At 43.1% G+C, this 17,611-nt stretch overlaps 1 protein-coding gene across 8 annotated transcripts in view; it reads right to left on the bottom strand.

Moving 5' to 3' along the window:
- TOPBP1 (DNA topoisomerase II binding protein 1) overlaps positions 1-17,611 on the bottom strand; it is a 107,175-nt gene that overhangs the window by 28,998 nt on the left and 60,566 nt on the right. For 4 of the 8 annotated variants that reach the window (XM_077269043.1, XM_077269038.1, XM_077269039.1 and 1 more), the window contains 11 exons: positions 14,481-14,593; positions 14,239-14,365; positions 9,327-9,467; positions 7,878-7,974; positions 6,694-6,886; positions 6,262-6,482; positions 5,866-6,023; positions 4,637-4,742; positions 4,171-4,334; positions 2,329-2,473; positions 1,942-2,027 (listed from right to left, as the gene is read on the bottom strand). In XM_077269043.1, the coding sequence (XP_077125158.1) occupies positions 1,942-2,027; positions 2,329-2,473; positions 4,171-4,334; positions 4,637-4,742; positions 5,866-6,023; positions 6,262-6,482; positions 6,694-6,886; positions 7,878-7,974; positions 9,327-9,467; positions 14,239-14,365; positions 14,481-14,593 (1,551 nt within the window). Of the gene's footprint in view, positions 1-1,941; positions 2,032-2,328; positions 2,474-4,170; positions 4,335-4,636; positions 4,743-5,865; positions 6,024-6,261; positions 6,483-6,693; positions 6,887-7,877; positions 7,978-9,326; positions 9,468-14,238; positions 14,366-14,480; positions 14,594-17,611 lie in introns of all 8 variants that reach the window. The other 4 variants (XM_077269042.1, XM_077269045.1, XM_077269041.1 and 1 more) reach the window with 2 other exon arrangements.

The following is a 17,611-nucleotide window of genomic DNA, read 5'->3' as shown; positions in this document are numbered from 1 at the left end:
TTTTTTTTTACATTTACAATGGTAACCAGGGTAAATATCGGGTTACTAAGCGCGGCCCTGCGCTTAGTAACCTGATGTTTACCCTGTTTACCAGTGAAGCCATCGCTGAATCGGCGTCACACACGCCGACTCAGCGATGTCAGCGGGTGAGCCAGCGACGAAATAAGGTGCTGGCCTTCTAGCTCCGACCAACGATGTCACAGCAGGATCCAGATCGCTGCTGCGTGTCAAACACAACGATATCGCTATCCAGGACGCTGCAACGTCACGGATCGCTATCATTATCGTTGTTAAGTTGTTCAGTGTGAAGGTACCTTAATGCCCCCAGAGGGGGATTAGGGAGAGTGCTGTTGTCACCTTCAGGGGGCTTTATCCTCGCCTCGACCTCAACCCATAAAACCAAAAGGAATTGGGGAAGGAGGGGGGAGTCTCGACTTCGAACCAGCACCCGAGGGACTGGGGAAGGAGCGGCATGGGGAATAGCCATCTCTACTTCAACCGGGCACCCCGTAATAGGGGGCCGAGGAAGGAGCCATGCCGGGAGTCTCACAGGCGACCCACTTTTCTTCATCTGTAATCCGTCGGAAAAAAACGGAGTAAAAAAAAAAATCTTAGGTGTGCCTCCTATGCGACACTAAGCAAAAACTGGAGAAGGCTGACGCCATCCAGGGGTGTATACTGCAGAGGAGGAGCCACGGTTAATCTTTGGTCCTGTGTCCCCCAATGAGGCGACAGAGTAAACTTTTTTTTCCCCCTTTACTTTTGCCATTCTTCAATAGTCTCCATGGGAGAGTAGAAGCTGCCATAACCCGATCGGCTCTGCTACATATAGGCGATGATCAGATCGTCTGTACGTAGCAGAAAAGCTCACTTGCTATGAGCGCCAAACACTGGGTGGCACTCATAGCAATCTGCCATTGACAACCATAGAGGTCTGCTGGAGACCTCTGGTTGCCATACCGTCCCATTAGTGATACGCGGTCACCGATGGCAGGGAGTTCCGATGCGCTTGCCGTAAGTATGTGTTAAAAGCTGCTATCAGAGTTTGGTTTTTTTTCACTACGCCGTTTACCAATCGGATTAACTGCCGCTGTCAGAGATTGACAGCGGATTTAACGGGCTACCAGCCGCAGGTAGATCGAGATTCCACCCAAGGCTGTTAGAAGCACATGTCTGCTGTTCAAAACAGCTGACATTGCCGGAAAATATGTGGGATCCGGCACTGAGGGAGGGGAGTCAGACATCGGCATACTATTATGACCGATGTCTGAAAGGAGTTAAATTAATATATTTTGGAGTCACTAGTCTGCTTACTGCTAAGAAGATTCTACTGAGAATTAAAAAAAAAAAAAATTGCAACAGAGCAAGAACAAGACTATTTCTAGTAAGAACATTGAAACCCAAGTTAGGGCTATAAAAGTATTCTGATTTCCAACCATTACATTTGTAATTAGAAAGATATCTATCAGGGCTGTTGATTTGGTAAGCCAGACCTCTGATTCCACAGCCCTAGTCACTACTTAGCATGTTCATAAAGTGCAGAACAGATTTGCCTCAACTAAAAGGGGAGATCCTTAGATCAGGAACACAACAGACATTTATAGGACATTTCATAACTTGCCCAAATTCTTATGAAAACATTTACAGCACATCCTGCAGTGCACTACTGAACCCAATTGATTATATATTTTAGGAGTCAGAGTTGGTGCATTTTATACCAACTCAGAAGTCACACCCCGGAGAAATTAAATATTATATACACAAACATTAACATAGAAACATATTTATATTTTTCATATTTATTCTTCTCATTAGGTGCCAGAATTTTTTAAATCTGAACTAAATGGTAAGGTTTCTTGAGGGCCTTTACTACTGGGACTTGTACATTGTATTTAGAGGGGAACCTATTAAAAAGAAACAAGACTGTATAAGGAGACACACCTTTGCTCCTCCAGACTGTAGAAGACGTTTAAATCCAGCTTCTTTTGCTTGGTCAACATTTAGTATAACTCTCCATCCACTGAAAGCTCCCTGAAAAGGGTTAAAACACAATTTTAATACAATGACAAAGGTGCTTAGATGCCATAAGAAATGCTGAAGTGCAATTTGAAATTCTACTGTAACTCAATATGTGAACCTTGAGAACTCCACTAAGACTCAAAAAGCTCTTGAATGATCTCATTGCAAAAAAGGTTAGTCATTCTGAACTTTATAGGAAGAGACCATGGAATATATTGCTTATATAGCTGCTAGTGGTGCCGGAGCACTTACAATTACCACTCAAGAAATGATACATTTTAGTTCACCATTCCCAGAATGTGGATAAACTTGCCTCTGCACTGTTAATATCTTGATTTATCCTCTGCAGCTTCCGCCTCCACCTCATCGCTGCCTCAGCCAGCATACGTTGTTGGGGATTAATGCCGCTAACAGCATTCAATACAGCCGTGCTTCCCCATTCATAATCATCTTCCTGTGAGAACAAAGATCCGTTCACAGTCACCAATAATGGAAGAAAAGATGGATATAGCATATTAGCTTTATGACAGAATACAGCAATGTCCGTGAGCACATCACGCAATAAGCAGTAAACCTTTACAAGCATTTAACCTTAAATCGACTTGCGCCACATGCTCAGTAGCAAACCCTTCCTTCCCATTCAATATTTCTTTTAAAGGGGTTGTCCCAATACTAAGTGTTAAGCTTCATTCACATGTCCGGGTTTGTTGTCAGGCCTGTATGACAAACCTGGTAAGACTGGACCCACAGAGCAAATACTGATGAAAACTGGATCTGGCACAGTGATAAAAAAAAAATCATCCATTTTACGGACATGTAAATAATCGCACATTTCTGTAATGGAGCAGTAGGTTCACTCATCTTAATGTAGAACTGGTTATAAAAAGATTTTTGTGCGTAAACACTGCTATTGTGCACTTGCTATGCCTTTCTTTTCATTCTTTCTCAGAACAACCACCTGATATGTTCAGTACTGATGGTCACACACACAGTCTCACTGCTCAAATCCTTATGTACATGGGCAGCAGAAACATTCCTGCTATTGTGCAGGAATGAGGGTTGTCTAGAAACGTTAAAGGGGTTGTTCAGGCTCTATGTGACTATAGACTTGGAAATCCCCACAGCGTGCCCTGTGCGTGCTATTAGGATTCTAGTGTCGGGAGAGGGCGGGCGTGTGATCGAAAGTATGCCATTTACATATATGCTGTCACATGCCAACTAGATATTCGTAGCCTTGCTCGCCCCTGGAGAATCCCGACAGCGCACAGTGCAACTCACAAGTCAGCAGTCACATAGAGTGACTGCAGACTTAAGTCCAAAGCCTGGACAACCAATTTAACCCCTTCACGACATGCGCCATACATGTACTGCGCCGGTTGTGTCTCTCTCTTTGATGTGGGCTCCAGCGCTGGGCCCGCATCTTTTCCTAACAGCCACGGGTGGAATCAAGATCCACCCGCGGCTGTTAACCCGTTAAATCCGCTGTCAATCTCTGACAGCGGCAATTAATCTGATTGGCAAACAGCGTAGTGAAAAAAAAAAGTCAAAACGCCAGAAATAGGGTTTTTTGGTCACCGCAACAAACTTTGGATTTTTTTTCACCATTTAAATAAAAAACAAAATCTAAAAACTTGTAATGACCTGGAGAATCATAACTGCAGTTCAGTTTTAGCGTTTGGTGAACATTTTTTTTTTTTTTAAAAACAAAGAACAGTTGGGGAATTGCACTTTTTACAATTTCAGCGCACTTGCAATTTTTTTCCCGTTTTCGAGTGCACAACAATGGTAATGGTGTCGTTCAAGAGTACAACTCGTCCTGCCAAAAAAAAAAAAAAAAGCCCTCACATGGCCATATTGAATGAAAAATAAAGTTATGGCTCTGGTAAGAAGGGGAGCGAAAAACAAAAAAGGGCTGCGGCGTGAAGGGGTTAATTTTTTTAAATTCTTTCTCAGAACATCCTCTAAAATAACGCTTGGGTGTGCTATATAAAATAACGCTTGGGTGTGGTAAAACAAGTATGTAACAGCAATATAACCCACATGCAAAAACTAGGAATATATTATCTTGAAGCAGGCCTTACAGTAGTGGTGACTCACTAATCCTTTATATACAGTAAGCATGTTACGTTTTCATTTTACATTAGTATTAACCTTAACAAAACGCTTTGCTGCTCGACAGGCCTCCAGGTACGATCGATGAAGGACCCATTTGCCTGCTGCCATTGAGGCAAGATACTTCTCGTTACGGAGTGGATGTCCAACGATAATGTGTGTACAGCTTGGGTCAAAACACTGTTTGTCTATCACTATTCCACCTGCAAGCAAGCAAATCAGGTTAAAATACTGACACGTGGCTTTTCACATGCTGTATGTAAAGTAAACTTGGCACTCGGATGTGAAAATTGCAGGCTGAACAAATAAATATCTACAGTTTTCACATCCGAGTGCCAAGTTTACTTTATAAACCTAAAGGGGATCGGATCCTACTGCGTCACAGAGTATGGGAGTGCCGTGGTTTAATTTTCACATGCTGTAGACAGACGAATGAGGGAGATGGTCTTTATTTTCTTGCTAGTTATTAGGATTTTATTAGGCCATCATTTAGCGGAACATTTACCTAGCTCCTCAATGAGGAGGGAGTAATCAATTCTTTCCTGTGGATTTAAGGAAGAAAGCTGGAATCGACGTTCCTTATCTTTATCATCCACCACTGAGTTTTCATTCTGTAATGTTAAGTCCAGAAAGGTAATAATTTTATTACAACGTAAACATCTGGCATTGATTACAAGAATACAATTAACGATAGTGTGACAGCATTAAAAAGAGCCAATCTAATCACTGTATTTACCATGAATGGAAATGAATTACCAAATTTTTATGTCAATTCATGTTACAGACCAGATTGTTTTATGACATAATTACTTGAAGTGAACCTGTCACCAGGTTTGACCAATATGAGATAAAGCCACCACCTTTCAGGCCTGATATACAGCATTATAGAATGCTGTATATCAGCCCCCAACCCGATCAGAAAGAGAAGAAAAAGACCTTTTATTATACTCATCAGCCCGGCGGTCCAGTCCTTCTGGTCTTGGTCCGGTGCCTCCCTTCTTCTTGCTTCGTGTTGATGACGCGTCTTTACGTTACCTACACGTCGCGCTCCTGTGCAGGGTACTTCTCTGCCCTGAGCAGGGCAGAGCAAGTACTGCAGTGCACAGGCGCTGGGGACTCTGACCTTTCCCGGCACCGGTGCACTGCAGCACGTTACTCTGTTCTAGTCAGGGCAGAGAAGTACATCTGTGCAGGAGCGCAATTCCGGGGAACACTGTGTGGCTGACATAAGGACGTGTCATCCACACAAGGAAATAGGAGGGGGAAAAAAAAAAAAAAAAAAAAAAAAAAAAAAAAAAAAAAAAAAAAAAAAAAAAAATCGCAAGAAGAAGGGGGGCACCGGACCAAGACCAGAGTCAACCCTCGGACCAGACAGCCCACTCCAGTGAGTACAATAAAAGCTCTTTCTTCTCTTGCAGGCTGGATCGGGGGCTGAAATACAGCATTATAGAATGCTGTATATCAGGCCTGAAAGGTAGTGGCCGTATCTCATCTTGGTCAAACCTGGTGACTTCCCTTTAAACTGTTTTCCATCAAGCACCAAAATTGGAACAGCCAGGTATATGTGTATGTAACATTTCCTTAGATCCTGTACTTAAAATGCACTCAGTTCCCACCAACAGAATGATCAGACTGGAAGCAGACAATAATTGTGGAGTAGACTGAACAGAACAGACATGTAAGAGAATCTGTGCAAAGAATGGAAGCAGCATGCCAGAGAGAATCCAAACTCACCGTTTCCTTTGGCTGTGGAGCCACCATGGGCTTGGCTAGTGGGAATGCAATGCTGGGAGCCTGTGGAGTGCAGATTAGCTGATCTTTAGCAGGAGACTGGAGATCATTTCCTTTGCCAAGTGCTTCCTGAGCTGCAGTGTCATCCATTTCACAGGCTTCTGAAACACAAGATTTAAGTGCCAGTTTTAAATTTCCCTGACAATTAAGTTAGAAAGAAAAGACTATTGTGTTTATGTTAGTCTTCTGGAGTAACTGCAAACAAAAAGAAAAAGCAAATGTAGTTCTCACAGCAAACCAGACATTTTTAAAAAGTAAATATGCCTAAAATCAATAACAAAAATTAAGAAAATTATGCATCTACTACAGGCTATGCAGGAACCGATACCAATGTCTTACCCATAGCAGCTATGTCTGTGTCGGTTAAGGAATCTTGAGCTCTATCATAATTTGGGGTTTTCACATCAGGTTGAGGCTCCATATACTGGGAAGGACTATTGGGCCACTGCAGGTTGCTGGCTAGTTTGGCTCTCTCCTCTCTTGCTGTGGGGTCATCCCAAATAATTTGCTCATTTTGAGATGGCTCTGTATTGAGATCTGCTGTGGGTTGGCGAGAACTTCTAAAAGTACAGTAGAACAACTTTTGTAAAAACCAAAAAGAGCAAACATAATATATTCTAAAAAGTAGTGACTTAAACATTAAAAATAGTGTCATACATTGTTAGATGTGAATAAATTAAATCATTACAGACGGAAATATAATACAACAGACAAACATTTTCATAGTATTTTCTTGGATACTAAGCTAACTAAATTCTCTTCTTACGATACCTTCTTGCTTCCAGCACCCGGCTACGACCATTTCTAGTAGAACGAACTCCTTCAGGAGTACAAGGAGAGTTATCGAACCCTGCCCTGCTTAATGACGTCCTCTGTCCTTGTGCCTTCACCATCGATGTTGCAGACATCAGCTCTTGGAGCTGTCGCTGGAAATTCTCCCTCATCTCTAGCGTCTGAGTAAGTGCTGGTTACATGAATAAAAAACACAAAAAGAACACCACATTCCTGAATAATTACACAAGTCATTTGTGTTATGTTCTTACGTTGTCAACTCAATCTACTTACCCCAATTTGTCAGTTAAAGACTATCACCAAGCTTATCTGACCCATCCAAGGGCAACAACTTAGGGTACAGAGACCCCGAATCCAAACAGTGTCACTCACTGAGCTCTTTTCTGTAGTTTTGATGAAACACTGCTGAAGCTCTGACAGTCCTCTTAATACTGCTTCCAGTCCTCTGCTGCAGCTCCGATAGTCCTCTCTCAATGAGGAGCTCCAGCAGTGTAGTTCTCAATATTCATGAGCTTGGACTATCCCTGCCCCCACCAGAGAATAGCAGTTTTCTGTTTATGTACATTGTAAGATATCAGTCAAATCTGGTCCCGGGGTTAGCTAGAACTCATCATTGAGAGGGGTAGAAGAACTGGAACATATAAATAATAAATAATTTCACCAACACTACAACTAAAGCTCCAGAACATGATCCAATTGCTGGATTTGGGGTCCTTGCCCCCAATTTATGCTACTCTCAGATTTAGGAGCATACACCTGGTGACAGATTACCTTTAAAGCCCCTGGCTGGCCATATTTCGGCTTTGTAAACAATGAACAGCGACTGTCAACACTTCCACAGATGGCGGCAGTTACGCGATTTACTTACATAACCACGATTCCAGGCGTTTTCTTTTATGCGCCGGCACTGAATAGTGTATGAACATGTTCAACTCATGTGCAAATAAAAACTACAGAACCTCCTACACTTGTTCATTGCCAAAGCAAAAAAGGTGAAGCAGTGGAAAAGTTGTTATGTTGAGAAATCAACATCCATTGTTTACATCTAACCCATGGACAGCCAGTGACTAACTGAAGATCTGGAATAAGGAAAGTGGTCGGGAAGGTTTTTTTTGAGTGCCACGTGCCAAATACACATTGTAAACAAGCATATATAATTTTACCTCCTTTTATTTCATTCCCTTCACTTTGAGCAGCTCCAGTTTTACTTGTCCTTACAAGAGACATTTCAGCTATTTGATCATCTTCATCTGTTAGTTGCTTTTTCGAACAAAAATAAAATATACAAGTTATAGAATCTATCCAAAATGCAAAGGATTGCCTGCTAGAGATGTACTTGGGGCAAAAGACTAAAACTAGCCCTAGTAACAGTAAGGCACTGTCAATTTGCTTTGATTGATCGCAGTCCTTTTCATAATAAATAGAAGTTAATAAATTTGGCAATAGGTACTTAGAGATGCAGTAAAATGTAACAGGTGAGGTTAGACCAACAACCAATAATCTTTGAGTGGTGACCAGTCTTTGCAGAATGAATAGCTGACTTTCTCAGAGACAGTGCGCCTACTTGGTTTCTTTTCATTGTAATGGAGACAAATTACACACAAGCAGCATCTTAACTAAAATAATACGCTTGTTTACAAACTACTAGGCTATGTGCCCACTTTGCAGAAATGCTGCGGAAATATCCGCAGCATTTCTGAAACTCCCTGCCGCGGGTAAACCGCATGCGTAATTTGCATGGGTTTTCCCACAAAACACAAGCGTTTTTAGCTTGCAGAATGCTTGCGCTTTTCCAAGCGATTTGAAGCATCGCTTGGAAAAATGATTGACCGGTTGTTTACAATTGTCAAGCATAGTGTGACCAACTTTTTACTATTGATGCTGCCTATGCAGCATCAATAGTAAAAGATAGAATGTTAAAAATAATAAAAAATATGGTTATTTTCACCTTCCGATGGCCCCCGATCTCCTCATCGGAGCTCCCGGTACGTTCCTTTCCCAGGGATGCTTTGCGCGAAGAACCTTTGTGACATCACGGTCGCGTGACTGCGACGTCAGCTCAGATGATTCGCGCAATGCATCCCTGGGAACAGAAGCCGCCGCGTGCACCGCTGAGGAGATCGGGAGCCGTTGGAAGGTGAGAATAACCATATATTTTTTTTTTTTTTTTTTACAAGAATATTGTACCCAGGATCTGGAGGAGAGTCTCCTCCAGACCCGGGTACCATCCGCACATGAAGCGCTCACTTTACGCATGGTGGGCATAGCCACATGCGTAAAGTGAGCGTTTCATTACAATCCTATGAAGGCAGAATCGCGGCGATTCCGCAGAAATAATGAATATGCTGCGGATTTTACCGCTATGCGATTCCGCAGCGGGAAAATCCACAGCATGGGCACAGCAACTGCGGAATCCCATAGTATTGCATGGGAATGCGTTTTTAAGCATTTTTTAAGTGTTTTCGCTGCGGCAAAAAACACGGCGGAAACGCATAAAAAACGCAACGTGGGCACACAGCCTCACAGGGTTGGAAGGTAAAATAAATTATATATATATATATATATATACTGTATGTATAGGAGGGGTTATTTTGTTACAGATTATATCATACCTTATCATGTTTAGAGACTGTTGTAGTAAGCTTACTGCTGTTATTCGCTCCATCTTGTGTAGCACCAATGTCAAGACTCATTTTTGGATTGTATGTATGGGGGTAAAGAGACTCGGGGACTTTCCTTTGCTCTTCTGCACACTTTTTAGCCAGAAAAAAAAAAACAAAATGAGAAATGAGACATGAGACATGGAAATGTGAATTACACCTAAAAAAAATTACATTGAATAAAAAAAAAAGAATGAGCATTGTGCATTTTCGACAGAAATCACAGATGTCGGATGCATAACTGTAATAGAGACCTAAACTTCCAAAAGCATAATTGTCTGAAAGGGGTGTTCTCAAGCTCTAAAATTGCTTTAGTTATTTAGCATTAGCATAAGGTTTTCAACTGATTTGCTTTTCCTATCTACTGTCAACTGCAAAGATAGCGTTTTCTGCTGCTTTCTGTGGTGTTTTGACCCAAGATCCTGGGTGAGTGTGAAAAGTAGTTACATTCCAAGAGAGGGGTTAAGGCCATGTTCACACAGTGCGTTTTTTACTGCAGAACCGCAGCGGTTTTGCCGCTGCGGTTCCGCAGCTGTTTTCCATGCAGGGTACAGTACATTGTACCCTATGGAAAACAGGAACCGCTGTGCACATGATCCTGAATTTAAAAAAAAAAGCCGCGCTGAATAGCTGCGGGAAAAAAGAAGGAGCATGTCACTTCTTTGCCCGAAACAGCAGCGGTTCTGCACCCATAGACCTCCATTGTGAGGTCAAACCCGCAGTAAAACCCGCAGATCAAAAATATATCTGCGGGTTTTATTGCGGTTTGTGGTGCAGAACCGCTGCAGCCGGAAGTGCGGGGAAGCGGCCGGAAGTGCGTGGGCGGAAGTGCTTGGGCGGAGAGACATGGAGGCATACCGTCGCATGGGGATCGTGATTGATTTGGTATGTGTGTGTGTGTGTGTGTGTGTGTGTGTGTGTGTGTGTGTGTGTGTGTGTGTGTGTGTGTGTGCGCGTGTCCCCATGCGACGCTAGTGCCACCATTGTGCTAAGTCGCCGTATGGGACTACTACTCCCATCCGGTATTAGGATGGGAGAGTTGTCCCTGTGTCCGGCGACTTAGCACAATTGTAAAGTTACACAAAACACCTACACACAATACACATACATGACACACAGTACAGTACATACAACACATAACATAGAGTATATACTCACCAACAGCACACTTGTAGGCGAAGCCCTCGATCCTCCAGGAAAAAAATCACAAAATAAAAAATCAAATTCATACTCCCTGTCCGCAGAATCCATAAAACGAGTGTCCCACGCCGATCCCCTGCTCTCCGGCGATACACTGCCAGGAGCGAAGCTCCTAGCAGTGTATCGCGTACTGTCCCGGAGTTCAATGACTCCGGCGTCTCGGTTAACAGCAGTACAGCTGCGTTGAACTTTCCCACGCAGCACTGCCGTTAAGCGAGAGTGCCGGGGTCAATGACCGCCGGTAAACTCGCTCGCGCATGCGCAGTGACACACCGACAGGAACTATGGCTCCTGTCAGTGTGTTGCTGCAGCCGTGGAGAGCAGACATATCTCTGGATGTGTCTGTTCTCCATGGAAAATCTTCGTGGGATACGTGGCACTTAAATACGTGGCAATTAAATACGTGACACGTGGCACTTTGATACGTGGCACGTGTCACTTAAATACGTGGCACGTGGCACTGAAATACGTGATACGTGGCACTTTGATACGTGGCACGTGTCACTTAAATACGTGGCACGTGGCACTTAAATACGTGGCACGTGGCACTTAAATACGTGGCACGTGGCACTTAAATACGTGGCACTGAAATACGTGGCACTGAAATATGTGGCACTGAAATACGTGGCACTGAAATACGTGATACGTGGCAAAGAAATACGTGGCACTGAAATACGTGGCAATTAAATACGTGACACGTGGCACTTTGATACGTGGCACGTGTCACTTAAATACGTGGCACTGAAATACGTGATACGTGGCACTTTGATACGTGGCACGTGTCACTTAAATACGTGGCACTTAAATACGTGGCACGTGGCACTTAAATACGTGGCACGTGGCACTTAAATACGTGGCACGTGGCACTTAAATACGTGGCACTGAAATACGTGGCACTGAAATATGTGGCACTGAAATACGTGGCACTGAAATACGTGATACGTGGCACTTTGATACGTGGCACGTGGCACTTAAATACGTGGCACGTGGCACTTAAATACGTGGCACTGAAATACGTGGCACTGAAATATGTGGCACTGAAATACGTGGCACTGAAATACGTGATACGTGGCACTTTGATACGTGGCACGTGGCACTTAAATACGTGGCACGTGGCACTGAAATACGTGATACGTGGCACTGAAATACGTGGCACTGAAATACGTGGCACTGAAATATGTGGCACTGAAATACGTGGCACTTAAATACGTGGCACGTGGCACTTAAATACGTGGCACGTGGCACTTAAATACGTGGCACTGAAATACGTGGCACTGAAATATGTGGCACTGAAATACGTGGCACTGAAATACGTGATACGTGGCACTTTGATACGTGGCACGTGGCACTTAAATACGTGGCACGTGGCACTGAAATACGTGATACGTGGCACTGAAATACGTGGCACTGAAATACGTGGCACTGAAATATGTGGCACTGAAATACGTGGCACTGAAATACGTGATACGTGGCAAAGAAATACGTGGCACTGAAATACGTGGCACTGAAATACGTGGCACTGAAATACGTGATACGTGGCACTTAAATACGTGGCACTTAGGCTATGTTCACATTTGCGTTGTGCGCCGCATGCGTCCTTTTTTTGATTGATTTTGGACGCAGCAAAAATGCAACTTGCTGCGTCCTCTGCGCCCGGATGCGTGCGCTGCAGTGACGCATGCGGCGCAAAACGCAAGTGCGACGCATGTCCATGCGCCCCCATGTTAAATATAGGGGCGCATGACGCATGCGGCGCCCGACGCTGCGGCGCAGACCGCAAATGTGAACGTAGACTTAAATAGCTGGATAGAGCTGGATCCGCGGGCTGTGATCTGGCCTACGCTCAGCACTCTGCGGAGCGCTGTCATTCAAAACACGTCCACTCATTTTGGTGTTTAGTCCCAAAATGGAGGATGAAAGAAGAAAAGGGTTGGACAAGGAAATGACATCATTTCTTTTTTTTTTTTCCCCCACTGCAGTTAAAGCTTTATTTGTGTCAAACACAGACAATCTGCAGAGAAAACTGCATAAAAAACCGCATAAAAAACCGCATCAAAAAACGCACCAAAAACGCACCAAAAACGCACCTGCGTTTTCTGCCAAGAGCTGCGGTTTTTGTCCTGAAAAAAAAGGATTGAAATCAGGATCGTGTGAACATACCCTAACTCCTAACATACCAGTCACATCTCTCCAGCCCCTTGATTTCTAGACAGCAATTAGCTGCTCACCTTCCTCTCATCTTCTGAAGAGCTGCAGTTATAAATCACCATCTATGCAGCTTTGACAGCAAGTCTAATCACGGCCCGACTCTCTGCTCTTACTGTCTGCTTGCTCAAATGCCGTTAAATCAATGTGTAAATATAGTGACAATGATGCATACATTAGAACAAACCACTGATAGCCGAATGTCTTACAGCAGAACTTGTGCTGCGCTTTAGGCTATGTGCACACGTCAGGATTTCTTGCAGAAATTTCCTGAAGAAAACCGGAAATTTTCTGCAAGAAATCCGAATGTTTCTTTTTGCGTTTTTTTTCCCCGTTTTTTTTTTAGCATTTTGCAAGCGTAATTAGCTTGCAGAATGCTAAAGTTTTCCAAGCGATCTGTAGCATCGCTTGGAAAACTGATTGACAGGTTGGTCACTTTTGTCAAACATAGTGTTTGACAAGTGTGACCAACTTTTTACTATAGATGCAGCATCAATAGTAAAAGATAGAATGTTAAAAATAATAAAAAAAATTAAAAAATGGTTATACTCACCTTCTGCAGACAGCAGATCTCCTCAGCAGCGTCCGTTCCTATAGATGGTGTGTGCAGGACCTTCGATGACGTCGCGATCATGTGACCGCGACGTCATCGCGGTCATGTGACCGCGACGTCATCGCGGTCATGTGACCGCGACATCATCGCAGGTCCTTCACACACCATCTATAGGAACGGAAGCGGCAGTGTGCACCTGAGAGGCGGGAAGACTGCGGGGGCCATCGAAGGTGAGTATATGACTATTTTTTATTTTAATTCTTTTTTTTTTTTTTTACCAATTATATGGTGCCCAGTCCGTGGAGGAGAGTCTCCTCTCCTCCACCCTGGGTACCAACCGCACATGATCTGCTTACTTCCCGCATGGTGGGCATAGCCACATGCGGAAAGTAAGCAGATCAATGCATTCCTAGTTGTGCGGAATCCCCGCAATTTTAATGAACATGTTGCTTTTTTTACCGCGATGCGATTTTTTCGCGGAAAAAAATGCAACATTTGCACAAGATATGCGGAATACACTGAAAATAATAAGAGGCATATGTAAGCGGGTTTTTTTGCATTTTTATCACGTTTTTATAGCGAAAAAAAAACGCAAAAAATACTGAACGTGTGCACATGGCCTTATAGTTCTACTAATACTACAATTCTACTATCACGAGAACTGTCACCCATACCCAGAAGTCTTCATAGCTGTGAGCTGCTCAAGAGACATTTTGAGAATACCCCCTTTAAAAACTAATTTAACTGTAAAAGTGTCTTAATGATTGTGTAATTTTAGGATAATATCTAGTGTATTATAATTACTATTACTTCCTGGTCAAGTGATGGAGCAGAATATACTATCTGTAAATGCTTTAGGGGCTTACAAAAGGAAATAAAAAACAAACAAAAAAAAAAGATACATACACACAATAGCCAATATTCGGAAACTATGTGAATTCCTGTCTTTTCTTTTATGGATCTGAATTCCCGGTTGGGGTCATTCTGCTTTCCTTGATAAATGAAGTGAGTTACACTTTCATCAAAGCACCACCTATAAAATGGACAACCCAGAAAAAATTTAGAGAAACTGAGGCAAACACGTTTATTATATTGCTTTTTTAACCTTTGGTCCTAAACAATTTAGTGCTCCTGATGGCATACATTACCTGTATTCTGCCCCAAGTGAGGCGGCTATACCATTAAGTTCCCCTTGTCTCTTGCTGAGCTTCTTGCTCACACATATTACAACTTCATTAAGTATTTTAGGTCCTTGGTCTACCTGTAAAAAATACAAGTTAGAAAATAAGGAGTCAACATAAAGAATCATAATACAATTTCACATATATGGTTTAAGGAAGCCTGTGCTTTGAAGATAGTCACAAGAATAATTTACAAAATATAAGGGATAATTGCATTTCGTTAATATATAAAAATAAGCTAAGTGAATGAACAAAATAGAAATCAAATCAAAATTTTAGTCGGACCTCCCTTTGCCTACAAAAGAGCAGCAGTTCTTCTAGGTACACATGCATGCAGCTTTAAAAGGAACTTGGCAGGAAGGTTGCTCCAAATATCCAAGAGAATTGACCACAGACATTCTATAATCGTAGTCTTGCACAAAACCTTATGCCTTTTCATGTAATCCCTGACAGACATGAAATTGAGGTCAGAGCTCTGTGGGGGCCATATCACCCCTTCCAGAACTACTTGTTCTATACAATGAAAATATTTCTTAATGACAATGGCTGTATGTTTAGGGTCATTGTCCTGTTACAGAACACATTTGGAGCCAAATCAGATTGGCAAAGTTGATTATAGACACATTAATCGGCCAAGGAAAGTTAGTACAGCAAGATGAAAGACGCATTATGCTTATTTCCCTTTAATATCAGGAGATGTCCAGCAGTGCCATCAGCTCAGGACTGGTAGCAACTAGCGGTACCCAGCAACACAAATCTAGTGTTTGGAATATTTGGTCAGGGGTGGTCTTGCTTGAGGAATTGTGCCAAAAAGCCATATCTGAAAAGCCATATCTGGACATCGAAGCAGGGTGCACCGGATTGAGGAGTCAAAATTAGAAATACTTGGCTGCAAGACAAGGCAGTTTGTTCACTAAAGAGCTGGAAAGTGGTACAATAACAACGAGTGTTTGCAGGCACCAGTGAAGCATGGAGGTTCACTGCAAGTTTGGAGCTGCATTTTAGCAAATGGAGATGAATATTTGGCCAGGATTAATGGTCTCCTCAATGCGGAGAAATAAAGACAGACACCTATCCATCACGCATCATCATCAGGGAGATGCCCGATTGGCTGTAATTTATTTTGAAGCAGAACCACAGAGTAATCCACGGAAAGGCGAGACTAGTCCCATACTGAGAGGAGAGCAGGCTGGAGGGAATTGGCATGGAACTGGGCAAAGGGAATGGCTTCAATGGATACTACGATCTTGCCAGGATCATCCTGCAGGAGCAAAAAGGGACCAGGGAGGCACTCCTCAGAAGCCAGATGCTAGTCTGAAAGGTACCCTTCCTGTCTTCCAGAAGGAATTCTCTTGCTGAGGGAATGTCAAACATCCGCTCTAGAAACTGGAGGTGCTGGGACAGGATTAAGGAGGACTCCTGTGTGGTGTAACTTTTTTGGGTTTGGGGGGGGGTCAGGGCTAGGTAATCTTTCCAAGTCTGAAACCAAGGTCTGAGATACCTTGGTAAGGTCAGCTAATGACTGGGAGAGAGATGCAGGCCACTCAAAGGGAGGCGCTTGCTCGTTTCGGGCAGTGGGAGGCTCCTGGGGGGGCATATTAGATGGGTTGCAATTCGAGAAGAGGTCTGCCCAGAGGGGACCTTTTTACTATAGGTAGAACAAGTGAAATGCAAGACGAATAGAAGTGTGAAGGAGAAAATGGCTAATGAAATCAATTATTAAACCTTATATAAGTCAGTTCAGATATGGTGTAGCAAGATGGCGATTGTGTCTTTGAAACTGTCTTGGAAGTCCTTGGAACTGTCCTGGAAGGAATCTTTAGAATGCAGGAGTGAAGACACTGGAATACACCAAGACACCATATTTGGAAATGAAGTTGGATATGAACCAATTAAATATCGGATTACGTACCGGTAATGCTCTTTTATAGAGCCCACGACAGCACCCACTGAGAGAGGGGATCCGCCCCTGGGAACAGGAAACCTACAGAGAGATAAAAGGGGCGGCCCCCCCTCGCTCCTCAGTTGTTTTACAGAGAATAAGGAGGAACCGCCGCCAGGCTTATTAGTTCAACAGGTTCAGTTATATATACATATTTACAACTTCATAGCCTCTTACTCTTATTATATACATCTCCCTACAAGACACCACGTGCAACTAAATAAAGAAAAGGGAGGGAATCGAATGGGTGCTGTCGTGGGCTCTATAAAAGAGCATTACCGGTACGTAATCCGATATTTTCTATTCGCCACGACAGCACCCACTGAGAGATTTACAGAGATTGTAGATTGGGTGGGTTAACTGAGTCAAGAACCGAAACCCCAAAGGTTAGATCAGAAGCAGCAGATAGGTCTAGTCTATAGTGCTTATAGAAGGTATTAGGCGAAGACCAAGTTGCAGCCTTACATATAAGGTGTATTGGCACGTTCGCTCTTTCTGCCCAGGAAGTCGACACGGCCCTAGTGGAGTGTGCTCCGATATGCAGAGGAGGATCTCTTCCCTTAGATTTGTACGCCAAGATTATAGCATCCCGGATCCAGCGCGACAGTGTGCACTTTGTGACTCTGGATCCTTTGTTTTTCCCCTGGAAAGACACAAAGAGAGACCTACTCTCCCTCCAGTCCCTAGTTCTTTCTATATAGGTTAGAATAGCTCTTTTAACGTCTAGGGTATGAAGCCTAGCTTCTTCTGGAGTCGAGTGGTTCTCATAAAAGGTAGGTAACAAGATCTCCTGAGACCTATGAAAACTAGTGGCTACCTTAGGGAGATAACATGGATCTGTTTTTAAAACTATTCTGTCAGAAGTCACTGATAGGAATGGAGGATCTACTGATAAGGCATGGAGATCACTCACCCTTCTGGCAGATACTAATGCCACTAGTAATATCGTTTTTAATGAGATATGCTTCAGAGAGGCTGTCTGAAGAGGCTCAAAAGGGCTTTGTGTCAATGCATCCAGGACTAACGTCAGATCCCACTGAGGAATCTGTGGTACTCTAATAGGTTTTGATCTCTCGCAAGCAGAAATAAACCTAGATATCCATCTATTGCCTGCAATATCAGAATTAAATAGAGCTCCTAGAGCCGAAATTTGGAC

Source organism: Ranitomeya variabilis, chromosome 6, assembly GCF_051348905.1.
Source record: "Ranitomeya variabilis isolate aRanVar5 chromosome 6, aRanVar5.hap1, whole genome shotgun sequence".
In the NCBI taxonomy this organism is placed as follows: Eukaryota; Metazoa; Chordata; class Amphibia; order Anura; family Dendrobatidae; genus Ranitomeya; species Ranitomeya variabilis.
Note: the sequence above shows the minus strand (reverse complement) of the source record. Positions and strands in the feature narration are given on the sequence as shown.